The 24,788-nt window shown below is 35.7% G+C and overlaps 2 protein-coding genes across 8 annotated transcripts in view; one reads left to right on the top strand and one right to left on the bottom strand.

Moving 5' to 3' along the window:
* LOC107683886 (uncharacterized) overlaps nt 1-6,374 on the top strand; it is a 12,967-nt gene extending 6,593 nt beyond the window's left edge. Inside the window, exons 6-9 of one of the 2 annotated variants that reach the window (XM_016479949.1) lie at nt 102-238; nt 5,120-5,166; nt 5,320-5,360; nt 6,037-6,374. In XM_016479949.1, the coding sequence (XP_016335435.1) occupies nt 102-238; nt 5,120-5,166; nt 5,320-5,360; nt 6,037-6,044 (233 nt within the window). In that variant the 3' untranslated portion in view covers nt 6,045-6,374. Of the gene's footprint in view, nt 1-101; nt 239-5,119; nt 5,167-5,319; nt 5,361-6,031 lie in introns of both variants that reach the window. The other variant, XM_016479948.1, reaches the window with a different exon arrangement.
* Nucleotides 6,375-10,516: 4,142 nt separating this feature from the next.
* Nucleotides 10,517-23,383, bottom strand: LOC107683885 (RNA-binding protein 39-like). Of its 6 annotated transcripts, XR_001633786.1 has the most exons (18): nt 23,057-23,314; nt 22,687-22,746; nt 20,219-20,271; nt 19,928-20,119; nt 18,188-18,253; nt 18,010-18,063; nt 16,514-16,631; nt 16,230-16,382; nt 16,004-16,141; nt 15,828-15,893; nt 15,224-15,428; nt 15,009-15,089; nt 14,267-14,381; nt 14,040-14,145; nt 13,233-13,311; nt 12,723-13,130; nt 11,365-11,454; nt 10,517-11,042 (listed from the first exon to the last, which is right to left on the bottom strand). XR_001633786.1 is itself a non-coding variant. In XM_016479945.1 (17 exons), exons 3-17 carry the CDS (start codon nt 22,735-22,737, stop codon nt 13,030-13,032), a joined length of 1,578 nt encoding a protein of 525 aa, XP_016335431.1. In that variant the 5' UTR covers nt 22,738-22,746; nt 23,057-23,154; nt 23,289-23,383; the 3' UTR covers nt 12,245-13,029. The 6 variants fall into 6 exon arrangements, 3 of the variants coding, with proteins under 3 accessions (XP_016335431.1, XP_016335430.1, XP_016335432.1); XR_001633787.1 differs by lacking the exon at nt 11,365-11,454 and having other exon boundaries at nt 10,520-11,042; XR_001633785.1 differs by lacking the exon at nt 10,517-11,042 and having other exon boundaries at nt 11,173-11,454.
* Between the last annotated feature and the right edge of the window lie 1,405 nt (nt 23,384-24,788).

Below are 24,788 nucleotides of genomic sequence, written 5' to 3'. Positions count from 1 at the left end.
CACACACACACCCACACACACACACACACACACACACACACACACACACACACACACATCCCTGCAGCAATGATTAAAACAACATGTTTGTCTTTTGAAAGAGGTCGCGGTGGGATTATTCGGGCAAGATCCTCAGGAGTCCTTCAGCGATGATTTTTACAGACTGGGCTTCATTGTGGTCTCCATCTGTGGAGGATTTCTTATCTTACTCACTGCCTACTGCCTACTAGAGAGAAAGGTATGCTATTCCTCCATTAATGTAGACATAAATGCCATCTGAGCATCCAGAACTTTTATACACTAAGTTATAATGTGATAAGTTTCCATAAGGTCAAATGGGCAAAGCAATGATTTTTACACTATGACATGCGTTTGACCACTTCTCAGCAACGTTCTATATGTATAAAGTTATATATTCTGGTGCTTTTGTTGACATATATGTGTGACAGGCAGTGACAAACATAATTTTGAGTTATTGCAAAGGCTTGGCAAGCTTCTATGTAGTGTATCATGATGAAAGACCTCCAGCCAGCACAATGTTCTTCACCTCAATCTGGTATTGATTTGTGATGGTGTGTATGTCTAACACTAGAAAGCCTTTGGTTCTTATAGAAGTTGTGTTGGACTATTAATATCAGATGAAATGACAAAACAGCCTTATGTGATGTGTTTTGTTTATTTAAGTGGAAATGAAAGTAAAGCCATTTTTAAAAAGTTGAGTGATTCTTGAAGCATTCTTGAAGCATTTTCATAGTGGAAAATATTCTCACATTATCAAAAAATGAAATACTACAGACTTCATAAGTAACTACGTAAGAACTAAATTACTCTTTTCGGCTAAATGTGGACCAGAAAATCACTCCAGATTATTCAGGTTAGGAAAATCAGACCCAAGAGTCCATTATTTAGCAAACCAAAACAGGTTTTCTTGCAATATATGTTAGTACCCGCTAATGAAAAGCAGTCCCACAGCATGACACTATTATCACCTTACTGAAATTCTCTGTAGATATCAGTGGTAGAGGTGTTTCGCCACAAGTATGCTTGCAAATTTTGACTTGGAGGCTTAGAGAGTACACTTTCATGTTTCTTAACACAATTAAGCATACATTTAAAAAGTGCATTTTGTAATAATATCCAAAAAAAAAGTTTTACTTTGTTACATTTTAATTAATGTTTTCATAATCTTGTGTCATGCTTTAAAGTACACTTATTTTGATGTGTTGACTAACATATTAAAGGTGACATATCAAGAAAATTATTATTATTTTTCCCGTGTTTAAATGCTATAATCGTGTCCCTGGTGCATCTATCAACCCAGGAAATGTGAAAAAGATTAACCCAGCAATTTTTTTGGTAAACCTTTCTCTGCGAGCTTGTAAAAAAACAAGCGCATCAGCTTTCACTTCCCCCGTGACGTAGAAAGGGGATCTTATTATAATATTACCGCCCTTAATCTGCAAGTTTCCAACCACGGCGCCGCCATTGTGTTTTCGCAAGCGACAACAACGGTGTACCAGAACTGTTCTGTCGTTGGCTGCACAGATGAGCACAGAACACTATTTAGAGTCCCAGCTTCAGAGGAGACAAGAGCAGTGAATTTACTGATTTATTTATTGTATATTACGCTGATGCCACACAGATCTAATATAAACATGCAATTTATTTCCCAGCGGTTTACCTTCACAGACATAACCGACTGTTTTTGTTATTCATGTCTGTTTTTAACATAAACTTATGTATATTTGAAAGAGAACTTAGTACTCACATGCTTTCTGTGCGCATGCTTCAGATGTTTGCACTCAGAAAACTGTATCAGAAGTTTAAACTAATATGGTTTAAAGCGCATGATTTCAGCACGATAGACATGATAATAAAAACTAAACAGATGTTTTTTTAGCAGAGTATCTGAGGAAAACTTCACAGACACGTTCTGGGGACACCTGAGACTTATATTACATATTGTAAAAAGGGGCATAATAAGTTTCCTTTATAGCACTTGTAAAGTAATTGATTATACTTTTAACTGTAGTCTGTTATTCAATGGTACATTTCGAGTTAATATATTTTAAATGTACTAAATTACAACTTCATCATTATAAATGTGTAATTACAAATACATGTAAATACATGACATACACATCAAGTCAAGTCAAGTCAAGTAAACTGCTTTAGTTAAGGTTGTTAACGATTTGTTACTCTCTGGTGACTCAGGTAATCTCTCCATTCTCCTGCTGCTCGACCTCAGCTCAGCATTTGATACTGTCTGTCACAAGATATTACTCTCTCGCCTTTCAGAGATAGGTGTCTCAGGTGCTGTACTATCCTGGTTCTCTTCCTATCTCACTGATAGACAATACTACATCACTATGCATAATTATAAATCTCCCACTACTTTACTCAGTCAGGGTGTTCCCCAGGGCTCTGTTCTTGGGCCATTACTATTTATTACTTACATCATGCCTCTTGGACATATTATCCGTTGTCATGGTTTTAATTATCACTGTTATGCTGATGATATTCAGATATACACTGCATGCAGACCAGATTCTATTCACCAGACCACATCACTATCTACCTGTGTTAATGAGCTAAAGGCCTGGCTAAATTCTAATTTTCTCAGTTTGAATTTGAACAAAACAGAAATTTTAATTTCTGGCCCCCCTTCACTAACAAAAATTATAGTAAATGCTCCCAGTTTCAACCTTGATGCTACAACAATTTTTCCATCTGCTACTGTCAGAAATTTAGGCATTACTCTTGATCCTTCACTGACTCTGGATGTTTACATTAGTAAACTATCCAAAGTTGCATTTTTCCAGCTTCGCCGTTTAGCCCAACTTCGATCCTATGTTTCTCCAAAAGATGCTGAATCATTAGTGCATGCTTTTATTACATCACGCCTCGACTACTGTAATGCTCTTTTTGCCGGATTACCATTGCACTCTATCTCTCGTTTACAATACATTCAAAATTCTGCTGCAAGAATATTAACCCATACTAAACGATCTGCTCATATTACCCCTATCTTATTTAAACTCCATTGGCTCCCTATATCATCTCACATTACTTACAAAATTCTTCTGCTTATTTTTAAACCACTCAATGGCCTTGCTCTGATCTACTGTCTCCTTACGTTCCGCCTCGATCACTTCGATCTGCAGGGTGTGAAATTCTTACTGTACCTAGATTTCTATTATCTATCTTCAATGGGCGACAGGTCATTTTCCGTAATTGCACCTAAACTATGGAACTCTATACCACTGGCACTAAGGACAATAACCTCACTCTCTGTATTTAAATCACAACTCAAAACCTACTTGTTTACCCAATACTATCAGTCATAAGATGTTCTTTAGATACTCTCCTCATCCTATACTACCAGCTGTAATTCTCTCTGAGTATTTTCGTTCTGTGTATTTTTGTTGCATTTACTATTCTTTGTTTGTTACTTATTGACACTATCCTTTTTCTGTTGTTACTTGTATCTCTGTTTCCAGTACATAATTGTCCCATGATATGCAACTGCAATCATGTCTATCCCCGGACTGGGCAAATGTCTACTGTCCACTTAATTTGATTAATTGATTGAGAAATAACGGTTTATGATTATGTGAATCGACTGTCTATTGTGTTACTGCTTTTGTACAGTGTTCTAGCACTTGGGAAAGGCGCTATATAAATTAAACATATTATTATTATTATTATTAAGTCACCATTATTTATATAGCGCTTTTTACAATATATGTTTCAGTAGAAATGGCATTCAAGTATATTTTAGTTTACTATAAAGGCTGGTCATTACATTTAATGTAACAAATCACTTTAACCAACAGAAGACAATAGAAGTAATTATGAACTTACATATGAACTTAACTGGGTCAAACAAGCCCTCCAAATTTCAGCAAAATGCATTGAAATAAATGTAAACTATAATACATTTTCATTCAACTGCAATTAACATTTAGATGAGTGTCTGAAAACATTACATTCAGTTCGCATTTATGTCCTTTTTAATAAGTACTTCTTAAAGAATATGATAAAGTGTGCTTCTTTTTCACAAGGATCATTACTACTTAAAAAAAAATGATTTTCACTGTTTCAGATTATTTTCATGTGGCTCTTTTTAAATACAGACCATGATGCAGAGCTCTTGCTCACAAATATACTGATTGTTCTTGCAGTTTCCTTCTGATCAAGCCATCAAAACATATATTTTCCAGGAGATATTATTTACTGTAAGACTAGCGTAGCTTGTCATTACTCTCTTAAGTAAACAAAGTCAAGTTTATTTATATAGCACCTTAAAAGCAATGTGTGTTGACCAAGGTGCTGCACAACCAAAACAAAAATTGTTGAAATAATTATTTTATCTTTTTGGGGGAAAAAGATCATCCAACAATACAAGCGTTATTTAGACATACATTTTAAGTCCTTAAATATTAATTATACAAAAGAGAAAAAAACAGGAAAAGAAAATGGATAACACAAAACATCACCAAACAAAGAAAAGAAAAGAAAACAAAAAAAGGTTATTTAATGACCCAATGAAATGGATTGACAAGTGTAGTTTTCTTTAAGATTGTCCAATGTCCATTAGCATCGCCATTCATCTCACTGCCAGTTGCTCAGCTGGAGCTGTGCCATAAATGCAGTGTTGTTTACTAGCCACTTTGGAGCCACAGATAAAAAGCTGTCTAATTGGCTGATGCACTTTTTCCAGTCAGCCTTGTATGTTTAAGAAATTCTTGTCCATTAACAGCTATCGAAAGCTGTAGCTGTGTAATCTAATAGTACTGATGTTTTTTTATATATTATTGTACTTGTTTCGCCAGTTTTCAGTTTTTGTAGGCCTCATAATGGCGTGAAATGGATTTGGAATGGATATTTTTCCATGTCTCCTGCCTCATTAAAAATGAACACTGGAGCCAGAAATAGCTTAAGCCAGAAACAAACATATTTCTCCTATTTTACTAATCCTTAGGCTCACACTTGATCTATTACTGCCTTTTAAAGAGAATAATGAAAAGCGAGAAGTATAAAGTGAAGAAGTATTTGTTGAATATGTGACATCCCTTATGCATATATAATTTCAGTTATAATTCTGTTTCCTCAACAGAAGCTGCAGCGTCAGCTTTACAGAACAAGAATTTCATCAGACTGGGGGTAACTTTGTGTTTTATCCTACTATTATCTTGAACAGTTTTTTGCTGTTTTCATATTGTCGTATATACATTTCATATATTTGAATGCTTTGTACCATCTATGACCTAATATGTCAAAACATCTAGCCATGGAATATCTAAATTTCTCTTACAGATTACAAGTTGTCGAAAACTTTGAAATCCAAGAGGAAGTATGTAAGTATATGATTAAATATACATCTTTGCTTGAGTTCATAATATCAAAATTGACAATAAAAATAAATAGCGATAAAAATAAATGATAGATTCCTCAGTATTTAGAACAGATATGTGATATTGGGTTGGTATTTGATTTATCAATATTTCTTCCTCATACCTTTCCCGACTTAACTGCTGATGCTCATAATTTCAGCCATTATCTTCAGCACACAGACAGTTTTTCTCCAAAAGTAGGAGTAACCAATAAAAATTCTTGGTTAAACGTTTGAACATTTATACTCTGATACACTCTTAAAAATAAAGGTGCTTCATAAAGAATCTTTAACATCTGAAAAGGCAAGAAAGAGATGGTCCTTTAAAGAACCTTTGACGGAATGGTTCTTTGTGGAACCAAAAATGGTTCTTCTGTGGCACCACTGTGCAGAACCTTTTAAGCACCTTTATTTTTAAGAGTGTACAAGGTTTCCCAAACTCAGGAACTGCAGGAGGGTCATCATAAGTGGATGAAAATTAATTAATTAAATGTAATAAATAAATAAGCATACTAAAATATGAAATGTTTTTTGAGTATATATTCAGGAGTATTTTTCTACAGTCTTTACACATCTTTACTTTAACTATAGCACATATGTGTTCATATACTTAATTCTCCTTCTCATCTTTCATAGACCAGATGAATGACCGACGGACACAGCTTGGCTCACACCTCTCCACTGCCTTCTAAACGATTTGCTATTTCTGCATGCTCACAAAAGAGTATAAACAGTGAAATAGACTTTCTGATGCTTCAGGAAGACCACGACCATGATCAGAGGAGGCAAACTGAAGCGATATGTCTGATCTGTCAAGATAACTCATACGCCTTGGACCTTGTACACATGTAAATGTGCATATTACTACATCTATTTCTGGACTACTGGAAAAGTCAAAGTATTGCATGCTCAGTAATGCTACAGTTACATCAATCCACAACAATACATTCAATCCTAGTTTGTTTCATAGTTGGTTTCATTTGTCAGTCTACTATATTGATGTTATTTTTCATATGTGAACAGTATCTTACAGTAAACTTTGTTGATACAGAACAGTTTCTTAATTTCTTTCCATTTCCAGTATGAAGTAAATATATATTTTAATTGAGATTGAGCTAAAATGGTCAAAAACATTTATTGGGCAAAGTACTGCATGTAAAAAAAATAAAAATAAAAATGCTCACCAAAAAATGTAAATCACCCTTTACATCATTACCCTGAAAATATACTCACCCTCAGGCTGTTCAAGATGCAGAAAAGTTTGTTTCCTCATCAGAATGGATTTAGCATTACATCACTTGCTCACCAATGGATCCTCTGCAGCGAATGGGTGCCGTCAGAATGAGAGTCCAAACAGCTGATTAAAAACACCCTAATATTTCACAACAAGACTCCAGTCTATCAATGAATGGCTTGTGAATCAAAAAGCTGTGTTTGGAAAAAACAAATCCATCATTAAGGTGTTTTAACTTTAAACTGGCCAAAAAACGGTCCATAATAACACAACCCTCAGTGAAAAAGTCCATCCACTGTTGTCCTCTCGCTTCAAAATCCATACGTCAACTGGAACGTTTTGGACTGTAAAAAGTACTTGACCCGTGCATATTTCTCTCCTGATTCAGACAAGACAACTTTTCAATGGAAAAAGCAATATTATGGATAGAGAGACTTGTATTTTATGCAGAAGCAATGGTTTGAAGCTAAAAAAATCTTAATGATGGATGTTTCTTTCAAACATGCAGCTTTTTGCTTCACATTAGATGGACTGGACTATCAGCTGTTTGGACTCTCATTCTGACGGCACCCATTCACTGCAGAGAATCCAGTGGTGAGCAAGTGATGTAATGCTACATTTATCCAAATCTGTTCTTGGATGGATTTTCATTTTTGGTGAACTGTTCCTTTAAGATAACACTGTCTCACTTATCTGCCTATTTTCCAAAAAGTGTTTTTTTTTGGTGACATGCTGACATGAAAATGCTGTTTGAGCTGACAACAGTACATTTTAAGAGGGCAATTTTGCTCATTTATATTTAGTTCATAAGTTATATTATGGGAACTATATTATCTACTATAACAAAACAGAAGAAAACAATTCCAGACACAAATGTTTCCGTACGGCCCACTTGAGCTTTTCAATTTGCATTTTGTTTCTGTCTAAGTTTCTGTAGGAGTGTGTGCCACCATTTGGCTAAAGCATTAAGCATTCACAGACTTCTCTCTAAATTAAAACCAAAGAAATGTGGTAGAGATTTTCGAACGTCTGCTGAAGATTAAAACAAGCCAGTCTTCTTAGTAAAAAGAAAGAGCTTATATTAGCACAAAAACAGGACTTTCTGGTGAACGAGATTTGAAGGCTGACTGGGTGTATTCCTGTCACAACCAAAATGAATATTCGGAAAACAAATCAAATACACAAGCTACACAGGGTTTAGGCTACTTTATGAAGGGTCCACAGTGAGATGAAGGTTGTATTTATTTGTATCTAAATGGCATTTTCATTGCAGTTCCACAACAGACAGTTGCAGCAGTGCATGTAAGAACAAGAGCAAGTGGGTAATTAATTAATTAATGAATAAAATAAGAGGTCATCCGACGTGACGTCGAGAGTGACCGACTGAAAGGGAACCAGGGTTGGTTGACACAGGGTTAAGTTTTTTGTTAAAACAAATCTTCTCTCTAAAACTTTTAAATATTATAAAACTAATATTCTGTACACTATTGTTTAAATGTTTGGGGTCAGTAAGACTGTTGTTTTTAGAAAGAAATTAATACTTTTCTTCATCAAGGATGCATTAATTGATCAAAAATGACAGTAAAGACATTTATAATGTTACAAAAAAAATTATATTTCATATAAATGCTGTTCCTTTGAACTTTGTATTCATCAAAGAATCCTGAAAAATGTATCAGTTTCCAATATCAAGCAGCACAAATGTTTTCATCATTGATAATCAGAAATGTTTCTTAAGCAGCAAATCAGAATATCAGAATGATTTCTGAAGGATCATGTGAAACTGAACACTGGAGTAATGACTGCTAAAATTCAGTTTCACAATCACAGGACTGAATTTCATTTTATATTCAAACATTAAACAGTAATTTTACATTGTAATACAATTTACTTTGTTTTTGATCAAATCAATTCAGCCGTGGTGAGCATAAAAGGCTTCTTTTAAAAATCTTACTGACATGAAGTTTTGTGTAAAGGCAGTGTAAAATGTTAACATTTTGTGAGAAATGTTAAAAGCTTCTGAGAAATTGTAAAAGAGTTGAAACATGGTTAGCACATGGAGCATACAATTAAATCATTATCCCCATTGAGATAAAAGCATTATTTTGTCACAAACAAATGAATAAAATTCATGTTCAGTGTTTCTTGACTTTGCATTTGCACATTGTTAGCTTATATCAATAAAGCACAAGTAGCCAACGTCTGCAGTTAATCTGTTAAAGAGTGTTAAAAGCATCTGCTGTGAACAAACATCTGATAAACGTCTTTAAAAAGTCAGTTTTATATTCATTCTAAATCACAAACATCAAAAATATATTTTCTAAATGTCTATAGACAAATGAGCAAACACTAAAAAATACGTCTGTAAATATGTTTAGGATGTAAACATGCAAATCAAATGCACCAATTACAAAGAATAAAAAGTGTGGCAACCAATTGTGCCATGAGTTGCAGTTTTGCAATTAATTCTCATTCTTTCCTACACGTTGTTTTATTCCTGCCAAGGTTAGCCTTTATCACAGATGTCTGTGAACATCAAAGTACTGTTTTTGATTTGCGCTGGCGTTTTTCCACATGGATTTTTCCTGTAGAGCATTCCTGTCTTCTAGTCGGTTGCCCTTTCACAAGGGAAAACAGCGTTTGGCTCTCCATTATTAGGAAACTCTGTTGTTGACCACTCCCTAGGTTCCTAGTATCAAACAGACTTTCGGTATGCCTAATATTTTGGATTTACACGGTTTTGTTTCTCAAGCTGCCCAGCACAATAGAACAAGTACAGAATGAACGACAACTCCATACCATATTAACATATAAATACATGTGTAAATAGATAATCAGATGTTGTAACTGGTTCAAACAGTCAAAACATTCCGTATGCATGCATTTTTCTAGCCACAACTAGCCAAAAATGAAACTTAAGAGTGTCTTTACTGTAATTTCCAAAACTTCAAACGTGGCAAATGCTTACCACGCAATGGAAAAGAGTGTGTAAATAGGCTCACAGCTCCCTCTAGAGGTCTTCTGCTCAGTAAACAAGACAACGTCAACACTACAGAACATAAACGCAAAGCCAAAACTGTGAGTGTGTTTTACTTCCTTAGATTTTTATTTAAAAAAATGAAGTGGTCTCTCGCCAACAGATTTTTGAGATTCTCCTTTTCACCTAATTTCTGTTGGGGTGTGGCCATTTTACGTTGAATGTGCGAGACTTCCGGTGTCTTATTTCGGCTAAACAAAAACAGTCCGTAATGCTGCTTAATGTTGCAAACCAGTATTTGTCATTATGTTATTTTAATTATCATAGACACATTGGTTTGTAACGCAAACAGTTTTACTACTTACTGCACTTTTCTTTTTGTTGTTTATTTTACATATATGAATCAGAAGTCTCTCAGGTGCAGTTACCCTGCTTTGAAAAATAAGGGAAATATTCGATTTGTACTGTTTTTTTTGTTGTTGTACTGATACCCTTGTGAAAAAGAAGTGCACTTAACTGTATTGAAATTATGCACTTTTAGTGTAACTTAGCCTACTTCAAATCTGAAATCTTTTTAAAAACTGTAGGCCTACTTGCAGATAATACTAGTTGCTGGTAGCCATTGACTTGCATAATTCCCCCATACTATGGAAGTCAGTGCAACTGTTTGGTTACCAACATTCTTCAAAATAGCATCTTTTATGTTAAACAAAATAAAGAAACTCATACAAGTTTGGAACAACTTGAGGGTAGGTAACTGATGATGTTTCCTTTTTGGGTGAACTATCCCTTTAAGTAGGACATAAATGCATGTCATTTTCATTGGAAGTTGTATGTCATGTATTTAAATATATTTGTAAAAAGTAATATAATAAGATATTAAAATATAATACGGATGCAAACAAGCCACTGAAGCATAATATTTGTATTTCTTTTTTTTGTGTGTGGTAATTTCTCATTTTCCAAATCTCCTCAGAGTTGGAAAATGAGGCAGCCTCTATTCTCAACATGAATCGCAAAATTTTTCAGACTCACTGAGATGACAGATTGGCTGGCAGATCATAAGGCGTCTCTGAGATCAGGCCGATTTAATGTCATATTTGATTTATTACCACAGATGGGGCGCAGGATTCCTCAAAGGCAGTAGCTGGATATACAGAGCCAAAAAAAAAAAAACCATCTTGGCTGCTAATGTTATGTCATGGTCTGTATGGTTCTTACAGAAGTCTCACAGAACTTGAGTCCACCAGTCCACTGAGAGCTGACGTAAAAGCTGAACGTTTGAACATTGTGTCCTCTTTTAGAGTTTTTTTTTTTTTGTAATCTGCATTCAAGCCACATTGAGGTTTTTATACACCTGAACCTTGTCCTTTATTGTTTTAGATACTTGCATTGCATTTCTGCAGCCACTAGATCAGTCTTTCTCAATCCTGGTCCTGCGGTTCAATAAAAAAAAATTAAAAAAAACAGCTATTAGGAAAAATATGTTTTTTTCCCCCCTGTACAATAAGTCAATGGTACCAAAAATGGTTATCAACATTCTTAAAAATATCTTCCTTTATGTCCGGAGAAGAAATTCATACTGGTTTGGAACAACATGAGCGTAAATCAATGATGAGAATTTATTTATGGGTAAACTATCCCTATAAGTACATAAGAATTAAAAAATCTGATTGGCTGAAAGGTGTGCCTTTAAACACAAGTCTTGCATCACACCACACACAAACGGACAGCTGCTCGCTCACAGAGACAGTCTACCTTTTTAGCCAGGACACATCCCATTTGACATTATGTTGACCATATTGTCTGGGAAAGTTGGAATATTGCCTGAGGCTGAGCTGGTTCATCCTGGGATTGGAAGAGAAGGTTTGGCTTTAGCTGCTCAGATTTGTCAGATTCAAGCTACTTCCTGAGGCAAATTCCCAAAGTTTCAGTGCAGCTCAAATAAATCACATTAACCTGCTATACAAGATTTTATGCAATATTTCATTAAGCCCCAATGCTCCATTATGGGATTTTGAAATTGATTCTAGTGTTGTAATCACAGTGAAGTTGACAGAGGGCTCAAGACACATTACATTTCACATTATCTATTTCATCAGACAGTTTACATGTCTGGTTAAGGTTAATAATAAAGCTGCACCCTTAAAATGAGTTCATTCAAGAGTGCGCAGAGCTGTCATCTGTACTAGACAAAGTGCCTACTTTGATGTAATATTTTAGTCACACTTAATTCCAATAATTACATTTGTATTATTTACCAGTTATTTTTATATAAACGTTTCTGATTGCAGTTATTAATATTAATGTTTTGATCTTAGTATTTTAAAATCTGAAAAAAAAAAGTAATTTAAATCATAATTTTCCATATGATTTGCATCCAGAAAACAGTAGTTTAAAGTGACTTTAAATTTCACTCAAATATTAAAATCCTGCCATATACTCACCCTCATGTCATTCCAAAATTGTATGACTTTCTTTCTTTCATTTTTCTACATAAGAAGATATTTGCATAAGAAGAACAATGTCTGTAACCAAAACAGCTTTGGTGATTAAATAATAAAAAATAAAAAAAAATTCTCAAAATAGCTTCAATGTTTCACAGAAGTCATATAGGTTTGGAACAACATTAAGGCGAGTAAATTAAGACAGCATTTTTATTTTTGTGAATTATCCCTTTAACACTTAAACTATAAGTAATAAACTAGACTGTAAAACACTAACATCTCCCTCTAGAGGTGCTCTGCTCGTAATAAAACATGTCTATCAACCCTTAATAACAGCATTAATACAAAGACAGAACTCATTTTTACACAGTGTTGTGAAAGTCATTTAATCAGTACAAGATTTTAGAAAAATCTATTCTTGATTATGAAAAGTTATAAATTCAAAGATGTTTTAGAAAGCTAAACAGCTCAACTAGACTGCAGAAAAAAAAAATCTAATTTTTTTGGTTGTCTTTTGTTGCTTAAAAATGAAGAAACAAAGGAAAATGAACCAGTAGTTCACAACACAATGTCTGTCATTGAGAGACTGATGAAAACTTTGACTTGAAGACCAAACAGAGAAAGAAACCTTACAAGAAAAATCAAACAAACAGAAAGATGCTCAAATACCTTTCAAAAAACGCCAGAACCTCCTTCAAAACCGGTTTTCGGGAGTCAAGAGCTCATCTAGAGAGGGCGACGGTGTTACAGGTTTTCACTTATCAATAGACCACTGTAGCTGAGAGCTGGTCTGAAGCTTGCGAAACGCAGAGGTGATTCTAACCGCAGAACAACACCCCTGCTAAAATATAATATGAAAATACAGTCCAACTCCATACATTTGACGGCCCTCCATGACAGGACTGCCTCTGTTCATTTGGGAAGGGGTTGTAGGGTAAGCGTACGGATCCAGACGAAGCAGGGGTCACTCCGTGGATCACCGGTGCATGGGCCTCAGGGGCTCTGTGGCTGTGGCAGCATCTGGAAACAGGTTATGGTACGTAGGGAGAGGCACGTAGGCAGCTGTGATCATTTTACCTGTTAAAGGGAAGGAGAGTGCGATTAATGTCATACACAACAACACAAGGCTTTCTATGGAGAGGAAAGATTGGTAGATGGTAGAAAGTGAGATTGGCTTACCTGCAAACCACCGACCGTGCAGGGCGCTGACAACAGCCATAGCTACTGGGATGGTTGCACACTTTACATAAACATTTCCCTGCCAAACGAGCAAAAATTAGGCTTTTTGGGAAAAAAGACAGGCAGCCTTTTTGAACCCTAGAATGTAGGGGCAAGTCTCAAAAAACATGCACATTTTACCCCAATATCACACACACTAATTTGCATTTAGAATATGAATAATCTTTTCAGGACCAATAGATTGTGATATTATTTTCAATTAATTATGACAAATAAGCATATTCCCCTAAATTCTCATAACCATAATGGGTCAGAAATTATTTCATAATTGCTATATTACCTATATGGTCATTTTCACTAAATTCCTAAAAAAAAATGTTTAAATTCAAATTTCTTTTTAAAAATGTAATTAAAATGGACTGAAAAGACGTTTTAAAAAAATTTGAAAAAAGTGAAAAATGGTTTTATTTTGTACAACAAACGCAATTGTTCAAACGTTTATTCAGAAAGTTGCATTAAAATAGTTTTTTTTTTTAATTGAGCAGAAAATCTGCATATTAGAATGATTTATGAAGTATCAGTAGTAGTTAGTATATTTTTATTTAATGCCATATCTATGAAGGATCATGTGACAAGACAAGTATTCAACTACTGTGGCTATAAAAAGCTTACACACACTGTTAATGTTGCTGCTTTTTAAATGTAAAACTTTACTGGTTTTCACATTGCATTGAAAGTGGTGACAAAAGTGACATTAACAGGGGTGTGTAGACTTTTTATAGCCACTGTATGAAGGTGACGACTTACTTCAGCAGAGTTCTTGTCGACGTATATGTGAACAATGCCTCCGTGTTTTCTGCACTCTTCGATGACATCATCCTTTATCTCCAGGTCCCAGCCAGGATCGTTTTCCCTACAAAGCAACACAACAAGAAATTTTATTATCAATTTCTTTCTTTTAAGAAGGACACATGCCATTCGACATCACATACACTATATTGTGAAGGATAGTTTTAATAATAAATGCAATTTACGTCTGTGGACTGAACATGTTGGAGAGCTGCAAACAGTGCGTAGCCAGTGGCTGACTTGGAAGGTTCATAGCTTGGTTCATCCCGGGATTGGGAACAAGAGGTTGTGTGGTTGAGGCTGTCAGTGGCACAAAAACATACATAACTGTCACTGTAAAGGCCTTTTCACATGAAAATTTGGAGCAATGAATCGAAACAATGGATCCCTATGGGGTTATTCACACCAGGTGCCATCTTTCGCGGCACGAAAAAGTGAGTTTTTTTTCCGTCCTGTTTTTTCCCTGTTGCTCTGCGACGAATTGGCTGTCCAATTAGATTTGAGCTTAGATCACGTGCCCGAAACAGTTGCTGTTGCACAAAAGAGTGAGAGTGGTGGCTCTGTTTTGATAAAACCAGTGTAAACAAACACCGAAAAAGCGTATTCGAGATACAAGATACATATCTGAGGAAAATGCATTGTTGGTCGGCGCCACCTAGCAGGCGTGAATTAGCAGAAGGCAATTAATCGTTTTGCGCTCGGTGTGAAAGCACCGTTTATCGGCGATTCGCCTCGCTTTTTCGCATCACACTCAGTGTGAAACGGCCTTAAGCCTTCTGAAGAATCAATAAATGGTGGGAACAACAAGCTCTGCTCAGATTTGTCAAATCGCCCCTAGGGGCAAATTCTCAGGACCTCAGTGCACTTCAAACTCCATCAACTTAATGGATTCTAACATAGGAATATGACAATTTCTCAAAGACGCACCATTTGCCAGATTTCCAAATGCCACAGAGCCGCTCATCTGTAAGGCCTGCTTAGCAGCAGCAGGAATCTGCAGTCCTGTACCTAAAAACATCCCAGAGACACGTATAAATGAGATTACAACAATGCAATATCATATGGAATAACAAATACACAAGTAGTTTGAATCAGTCATTGGCACATCTGAGAGACAGTAACGTGCAGCGTTTAATCTGTACCTTCTGCAAGTCTTGCCATCAGCTGAAGTCGACCTGTTGTGCCCAAGTCAATGCCAGTTCTCTCCAGTTCATCACTGTCCAGGAAGGAGCTTGCAGACGAGGCATCCGAACGCTCGGTAACATTACCCACCTTCATTGGCCGCCCCGCAAGCTCGAAACCATTTAGCTGCTCCAGGGCTTTTTTAGCACATTCTGCATCTGCAAACTGCACAAACAGACAGTTAATCAGCATTGGATTTATGACACAATGGCAAAATAGAACTGTCCTTGTCTTTCTGAAATGCAACATTTTTTTGCATTATGTAGATATAGCTATTATGTAGATATAGTGTTTCCTTTGCCAGTCACAACAGGATGAAAAAAGCTGCAAAAATGGATCATTTAGAAATCACAGATACAAACTCAACTTTATTATTACTATTATTTTTCTTAAATACTAGACTTAATTTTACAGTAAAATATTACAACAGTAATAATTCCTATTGTGTTTAATAAAAAAAATAAAAAAGATTATAATAGTTACTACTATCATACTGATAATCAAACTTTTTGGCCCTAAAATCACAAAAATCGCAATTCAAAAATTGCATTTTGATGAACTCACTGATATGAATCCGTATCCTTTCGATCTGCCAGTCTCACTGTCCATCATTAGCTGGATGCCCTCAATCTGAAAAGAGGGGGGGGAAAAAAACCTCACGTTAAGAGCAGATTCACTAGTTTTATCCTGGTTTAGCGGCTTATTTATGCATCTAAAACCATTTCAAATGCCAACTGCACCTTTCCAAACGGCTCAAAAATGCCCCTGAGCATGTCTTCAGTTATATTGAAGTGCAGGGAGCCCACATACAGCCGCATGGGTCCTGCACCGCCTCTCTGGAGCATGCTGGCCATGGCTGCTGCCCTGTTCTTCTCAGCCTGAAATACGCAAACAATTCAACAAAATGATTCACATGCACTGGATTAGGTAGCGGACAGGGGATTTGCAGTCCGTTAATGCTCTGACCTGTGAAGCCTGTACTATGATAGGCACTCCCAGAACCCTCTGCCCCGTCAGGCCGATCGCCAGCGGTACCGATGTCGCCTCCACAAACTCAATGTAGGCAATGCCCTTCGACCTCCGAGAGTTTCTATCCGAGATCATCCTTACGTCACGAACCTTAAACGATGGATACAAAAGCTCTCATGTGCTTTATTTGTCATTTAACATCAGTAAATGGAGAGTAAAAAAGAAAGAACCACCAAAAAAATGTATCACAACTAAGTTGGTTTTAATTAAGGGCATCATACTTTTCCCACTGCAGAGAAGAAATCTTCCAGATCTCTGGGTCTAATTCTGGCAGCGAGCTGCATGCAGAACACTGTACGGGCGTCTCTCTCCTCTGGGCTCAGATTATCTAAAGGTTGCCTGTTTGAAGAAACACACAGGTCATCAACCACTGAAACACAAATCATTCGCTCTGGAAATAAAGCTTATGCTCATGGACATTCCCACAACATAAACAATTTTCTAACCATAAATAAAGATCATGGCCATTCCATAAAGTTTATCTTTTAAAATATAAACTACTAGGTTTAAATTCATATCTCTTGGCCACAAGATAATGTACTGAAATGAAAATCCTGTTCTAAGTTCTATATAACTGAACACACTGCAAAACGTCTTATTAAAGTAAAACATATCTAAACATACTTAAAACAAGGCATTGAGAAGCAAGATCCTGTAAAATATTAAGAGATGTTTTACATATCATATTTTTCTTGACCTATTGGCAAAATTTGAAACATAAGTTACATTTATGCTTAAAACCTCTTTATTTTACCTTGAAAATAATGATTAAGAAGATTTGCAGGCTAACGTGCTCAAGATTTAAGACAATATAACTTGATATTTGATAAGTTATTTTATTTTATAAGTTCATAAAATAAAACCAGAATACAAACATTATATTTCACCTGTATATGAGCTTTTTGTGTTTTGAAATAGTGTGCAAACAATGTACTCCAAGAATGTATATAGCCTAAATATGCTAAATCAGATTTTATACTAAATTTGACACCAAATTGAGACTCTTTAGGAGTGAATCAAGTTAATCAATATTATATTATATTAGACTAGATTATCCATGACTTCAAACAGAATAAATACGTTTTAAAAACATTCATGTCAGGCTAAAAGGACCTTATCATTCTCTATTAAAATGACATTTTGTGTATTTCTATTGACTATACTGAACAACATTAATGAATTGAAACAACTGCACCATTATGTACACGTTTCTGAGAGCTGTAGGCTTGATGTATAATATGAAGTATGAGGCAGAAGAGTTAACAGTGCCTTTAACACCTTTTAAAAATAACTGCACCCACTTCCTTTTCTCAGCTTAAGTGCATTAAGATGGCAGATTTCTCCTTGCCTCTTCTTAGTGTCATATAAAATAAATAACATGTCACATGTGGTTATGGAATAATTTGCGGTAATACTTTACTCTTAAATACAAAGGTTCCAAAAGGGGGTTTTCATAGTGATACAACAGAACTACCATTTTGGGTTCCCCAAAGAATTTTTCAGTGAACAGTTCTTAAAAGAACCATGTTTTCTTAGTGTGAAGAATACTTTAATAATCTGAAGAACATATTTCCATTATAAAGAACCGTTTGTGCACTGGAAAGGTTCCATGGATGTTACAGGTTCTTCATGGAACCATCAGTGCCAATTAAGGACCTTTTTAAGGTGTTCAATACTTCAGTACTACAGCAGCGTCAGACAGTGCTGAGCGTCTCACCTGACAGGGCTTTTGTCCTTCTTAAATGGGCTTCTGCTCCGAGAGCGCCTGCGACTAGAGTCAGAATACTCCGTCAGTCTGTGTTTCTCATCCATCCGTGTATGATTACTCATGACAGATGTACACATCAGCACACATTCAGCACACAACAGGCAGCAAGAGTCACAGATGAGATCACCTGTGTTTGGTGAAATGTTGTGGGCCGGTCTTCCCTCCGGGACCACCATTTAATTTCGGCCCCATACTATGACACATAAAACAAGGGTTTGTCTCAGCGTTAAAGCAGTCAACTTTCAGCCATCGTGGCCATGCGAGGGCTACTACATACTGGTGCAGGAGGGCAAGTATCCAGTGAAAACCCATTGCAAGCCATGCCAAAACTATGTCTGCCTTCCCAAGATTTTTTTTTATTATTATTGATAGTGTGAAAAAGAGAGACCAAACATGAGTTATGCAATGATATTGGTAGAAATCACATGTACGATTTCAGCTTCTTTAAAAATCATGTTAAACAGCCAAATTAACGTGGAAAAACTACACTACCCATAACCCTAACCCTATATTATATTATATGTGAAGATAAAGTAAAGGTAATGTTCCATGAAGATATTTTGTAAATTTCCTAGCGTAAATAAACGATTAGTAATATGCATTGCTATGAACTTCATTTGGACACACTTTAAAGGCGATTTTCTCAATATTTAGATTTTTTTGCACACTCAAGATTCCAGATTTTCAAATAGTTGAATCTCGGCCAAATATTGTCCTCTCCTAACAAACCAACCATACATAAACGGAAAGCTTATTTATTCGGCTTACAGATGATGTATAAATCTCAATTTCAAAAACTTGACCCTTATGACTGGTTTTGTGGTCCAGGGTCACATATTATATTGAAATTTATTTTATGGAAAAAATGCAACCATGGTCACTGAAAAAGTAGGCGATCACTGTTTCCTCTGTAAGGGCATTATATTATATTATGATGAATATTTTAAGAAACCCAATGGAAAAATATATATTTTTGCAATCATGATCACTGAAGAAGTGGGCGATGACTGCTTGCTCCATAAGGGCATGCTGAGTCATGTGACTGCAACTGGCCAATGAACTTGCGGTTAAGGTGTCCTGCATGAACCAGAACACAGTAGGCCTGGATGGACGTCGCCTCCAGGTTTTCTATTCTGAGAATTCCTCAAAACAAGCACCAGGCATCTTCAAAAACATTGCAATGTGCCGCAGCGTAAAGGAATGTAAGATTCAAGCAAGACACTGACCACTCTCTAGTTACAACAAACTAAACTATGCTTCCCATATACACAACATGTGGCAATATATTCAAATTGGTCCATGGTCTGTGAAAAAAAAGGAAAATTCTGTCATCATTTACTCACCCTCATGTTGTTCCAAACCTGTATGACTTGAACTCATCTTTAAAACATACAGTATAGCTCATGAAATCTGGTAAACAGAAGTTTAACTGTGCTTACTTGCTGGGTAAAAACCAATGAGGTTTGCACAGTTGAGCTTACGTTTATCATATTTTATAAGCTATATACATGTGCGTTCATCAATGTTCATTTGGGAATAAAAGCATGCAATGTGTGCATGTTTCTTTGGAAGACTTGGATTAAACTGCAAAAATCATATTGATTACTTTTACTATGTCTTAATGAACTTTTCAAAGCTTGAAATTTTAGTTTGAAAGGACAAAAAAGATGATCTCTTCATTTGTGTTCTGAAGTCTTACGGGTTTTGGAACGTCATGAGGGTCGAATTTTCATTTCTGGGCGAACCATTTCTTTAACTATTTTACTGTGTTGTTGATGACCGAGTGACAATTTACAACACTGAATACCCAAGATAACCCAAGAAAAATAACATAGATTCTAAATTGAACAATCGGGGGTTAACTTACAAGGGGGTTTTGCGTCCACCATAACGTCCACCCCGATCCTTGCTGCGGGATCGCGACCGCTTCTGTTCTCTGCTCCGTGAAAGTTTCTGCTCGCGGCTACGGCTCCTGCGTCGCTCGTGGCTCTTCTTGCGGCCCCCGCTTCTACTCCCCTGCCGACCTGGGCTCGGACTACGACTGCCGCTGCGTCTTTTCCTACGTGAAAAAATAAGACACAAATTAATTAATTACCAACATGCGTACTTAATTTACCCGAAAAGCAGGATGACAAAAATACAGAAGGTTTTTGCTTACTTTTTGCTGCGTTCCTCATTATGACCATCGGCGCTAGAGGACTTGCTTTCACCCTGAACAGGATTGATAAAAGAACAACATGAGGATGGAGAGGAAACATTGGAAATTAAGAAGGGAGGGGGATAAGAGAAAAAAGAGAAATGCTACTATTGTTGGCTCCTTTATGATAAATTGCTTGTGTTTTTCCTCGTTTTATCACTTTGGATAAAAGCGTGTACAAATTGAATGTAATCAAATGATCTGTTGTAAATAATCAGAGGTGAGGGGGGCCTGTCTTTAACTTTTTGAAAACTGTCAGTTAAGTTCAAGGTCTTGACATGCTAAGCCATGTGTTTTTAGGGTAGTATAGGTACCCTGCTATTTTTAGCCTAAGTCTTGTTGTTGTCATGCTATAGAGCTGCTAAAGGGCATTCCAGAGTGAAGGCTGTCAGTCCGTGTGATCTTCCCCAGTTTGCGCTGTTGGACTGTGAGAGCTCGATGCCATCTCTGTCTCACAGCTTGTCCTGAAGCAGACAGGGATTTACATGGCTTAGTCATATCGCCTCCCAAAAGACACCGCATCAAAGTCAGCCAAAAAAAAACACAACTTAAAACCTCATCAAAAGATTTTCAGGGCTTTTTTCCGCATTTGTCTCATTTTGACAATTATGACAGGCATTTTTCGTTGATTTAGAAAAAAACTAATAAAAATTATATTTATATCTACCTTTACTGATAAAAATTATTATTGGGTAAAGCATTTTAAATAGCAAACAGTTTTATGATAAAGAGATATTACTAAGTACATGCACAAACCAAATGCCAATGTCAGCGGTTTTAGAGACCATCAAAACATTGGGTAGAGAGACAGTATTCATATTTAGAAACTTAAAATTAATTTATAGGACAATTCTGCTCTTTTCAGGTTTGAACACTGAAGATGACCTTCAGTAAAGTTCAAGTACAGTCCAGGGCTTCAGGGTTTAAATTCTTGACTCCAGGTCCAATGAGAAGGCTACACCATATAAAATGCCATTTGCAATAAATATTACTTCCATAATATGAAGAATTTCTGAGTTCAACATTTTTATTTATTTTTTTTAATGTTGGGCAGCGGTTGATTTTATCCATTTACAGCGTATGTCTATGGTGTATAGTATGTACACCACCATTCAAAAGTTTGCGGTCAACAAGAGGTTTTTATTTTTTGTATTTTTTATTAATACTTTAATTCAGCAAGGATGTATTAAATTGATGAAAAGTGACAGTAAAGACAATGTTACAAAAGATTTATATTTCAAATAATACTGTTCTTGTGAACGTTCTATTTATCAAAGAATACTGAAAACATTGATAATAATAAGAAATGTTTCTTGAACAGCAAATCAGAATATTAGAAGGATTACTGAAGGATCATGTGACACTGAAGGCTGGAGTAATGATACTGAATTTTTTTTCAATTATATTAAAATAGAAAACAGATATTATAAAGATATCTCACAAACCACAATATTACTGTTTTTACAACATTTTTAATCAAATTCAGTCTTGGTGAGCACAAGACTTCTTTTCAAAACATTACAAATAATCTTACCAACCCTAGAATTTTGAGTAGCGTATATTTTTCTTCCACTGCATCAGATTCACCTTCAACAGATTTTTGGTGACATGGCTGAAACCTGAATACTGTCTCTGCTCCATGTCACATTGTGTTTCATCTATTGGCATTCATTCACCGTTATGAAACCAAATTGATTTAAAGGTGTATGGTGGCGGTCTATTTGTATTTTGGATCAAAGTACATTAATACATTGCGCAATTACTACCTTACTTTTTTTCACAGTTCACACTGGAATCAAAGATGTATTCAGGGGAGTAGAGGTGAGATATCATTAGGCAAGTCTATAAAGAGAGATAGATGGGCATTTATTTGTAATTCAGGATATCACACTCTCTCTCATACACATTACACAATCTTACACTTTAGGCAGGCACAGACAATAAAAGCAGGGTTTCTGAGTAGCCATATGACAACACGAGTTCAATTCACACACAAATAAAAAATTTGATTATTGTTTATCCACCCATGCTGTTCCAAAACTTCATTCTACTGAACAATAAAAGGAGAAACTCCGAATTTCTGAAATGTTTACCAATTAAAATGTATAGGCAAGTTATCCTTACCAAGAAATTCCCCTGTGGAAAAAAACTAATTCGATTTTTAGTTCTGGAACCTGACTACTGTACTCATACAGACTATTTTTGGGGTGCTTTTTGAAATTTTTTTAGCTTAAAAGCTTCAGTCCTCTTTCATGACTCTACATGGATAGAAGCAATTTTCAAAATTTCTCCCTTTGTGCTCATCATTAGAATGATATGCATACGGGTTGGAAAATGCATACAGATGAATAAACTATGACACATTTTTATTGAACTAATTCTTAAATGCCTACAAAAAAAAGCTCGTCAACTTCCGGTCGTCCACCCACCTTCTTATAAGGAGCTTCCAGCATGGCCTCAACGTCGAAGTCATCCGCCATTCTGACCTGCTGAATATGAAAAGAGCAACATACATTTTACAAACACAGCCAACCTGATGAGTTATAGTTTGCGGTTCCGTTTAAGCACTCGTTCATCGACGGAGCAAAAAAAAAAAACATCTTACAGTCGAGCTGTGCTGCTGCTCGATTCTGCGGTAAACGCTCTCCAGACAACAACAGCATTACATAAGCAGCTACCGTTAAGTTAGACGCCACGTTCGTGTCCAAATATGACAGAATACTGTAATTTGTTATATTTCCATTTAATTTCGAGCCCAACTCCTAATTAGACCAATAGCTGCTTGTTGGCAACAATTACCTGGTTTTATTTAGCACTCCGGTTACCGTCGCGACCTCTTCGACGCGCGTGTGAAGTTTAACAGTAAACACAGCTGCGAGGCAACCGGTCCGATCCGCCTATAGACGAGCAAAACATACAACGAATAATCATTCAAGAAAAAACAAATACCGATGTATGTATCTGTGGATATTTAATAAGCTCAGTTCAGTTTGTCATGAGGTTTCCCTCACAAAACAACTTCCTGCTTTACCCAAAATGGACGCTGCGAGGGGCAGGGTTTCCTATCGTTTCGTAATGTAAGTTAGATAAAAGTCGAGGAAAGCAGAATTTTGAGTTTCTGTTCTTGTTCTTTCTGTGTGGTTATTCTTGCAGAATCTGCAGTGCGTTTGTTTCTTTAAATACCACCCTTAATAGACCTGCTCTGTTTATTGCACAATTCCCACATGCATAGCAGAAATTAGTTTAGCGCTTTGTAAACAAGGGCGGAGTCGTAAAGGCTATAAAGATTATATCTAGAAAGGCTCGAATTAAAATTTAATTTAGGCTACATGAATATTACATGTAATGTATACACTTATAAAGTAATATGTATGTAAATTAAAATCTAATATCTGCATCTATATTAGCTATATAATGTATAATATGCAGTTTTATATTATGTTATAATTAATGATAATTACTTCATTTGAGAAAGTGTTTATATATGTATTTTAACTCAAATAAGTTAATTCAAACGCATAATATTAATGTTTTAATTGTTGATATTATTGTAGGGTATAGTTTTCTTCTCATTCTAATGACAGTTCTTCACACGTCTTTACAGCTGTCTGAAACAATTGTCCAAAGCAAAATTTAGGGATATTATTTTTAATAAAATAATTTTTATTAAAATATGTTGGCAAAATAGACACCCATATCTTTAAATAATGTTCATTACATGGTTTAAAGATTAAAAAGATTTTTATTTGATAATTATTGCTTTAATTTCCCAGACCTCACAGCCATGATAAAGTCTTGTACTAGCTACCCGTTTAAGAGTTAGCATCTTTTTCACTTTTAATTCAATATGTCACTTGTTGTTTAGTTACTTGTAATTATTTGTGATATTTCTGAGTGAAAATTGTTTGAAAATTGGTTCAGTGCAGTGGTTCAGAAATGTAGCCTAGACATAGTTTATGTAAATATCTTCAATTACAAATATCCAAAACAACAACAAAATTCACTTTTATAGGTCAAAGTCTTTTTTCTAAGATTTATTTTTGGCATTTTCGCCTTTATTATGATAGGACAGGTCAGAACTGAGAGGAAGCGAAGTGGGAAAGAGATGGGGCGGGATCGGGAAAGGTTTAAATTAAATTTCTCAAAACTCAAACTCAAGACTCAAACTCGGGATGTCGGTAGTGCAACGGCCAGGGCCGGATTTACCTCTTTTCGTGACATAGGCAAAATTATATCTTCTAAATGCGAATTTTGTCACTGTTTTGGAGCACACTGCCTTATAGATAACCTTAAGACTAACATATTGATACTAACACCCAAAAAACTTTAATTTTGATTTCATGGGGACTTTAACGGGGTCATAAGATGTTGCTAAAAAGAACATTATTTTGTGTATTTGGTGTAATGAAATGTGTTTATGCGGTTTAAGGTTCAAAAAACACATTATTTTCCACATACTGTACATTATTGTTTCTCCTCTATGCCCCGCCTTTCTGAAACGCGTCGATTTTTACAAAGCTCATCGGTCTGA

Source organism: Sinocyclocheilus anshuiensis, unplaced genomic scaffold (genome assembly GCF_001515605.1).
Source record: "Sinocyclocheilus anshuiensis isolate Anshui unplaced genomic scaffold, SAMN03320099.WGS_v1.1 scaffold1625, whole genome shotgun sequence".
NCBI lineage: Eukaryota > Metazoa > Chordata > Actinopteri > Cypriniformes > Cyprinidae > Sinocyclocheilus > Sinocyclocheilus anshuiensis.
This window is presented reverse-complemented; position numbering and strand designations above follow the sequence as displayed.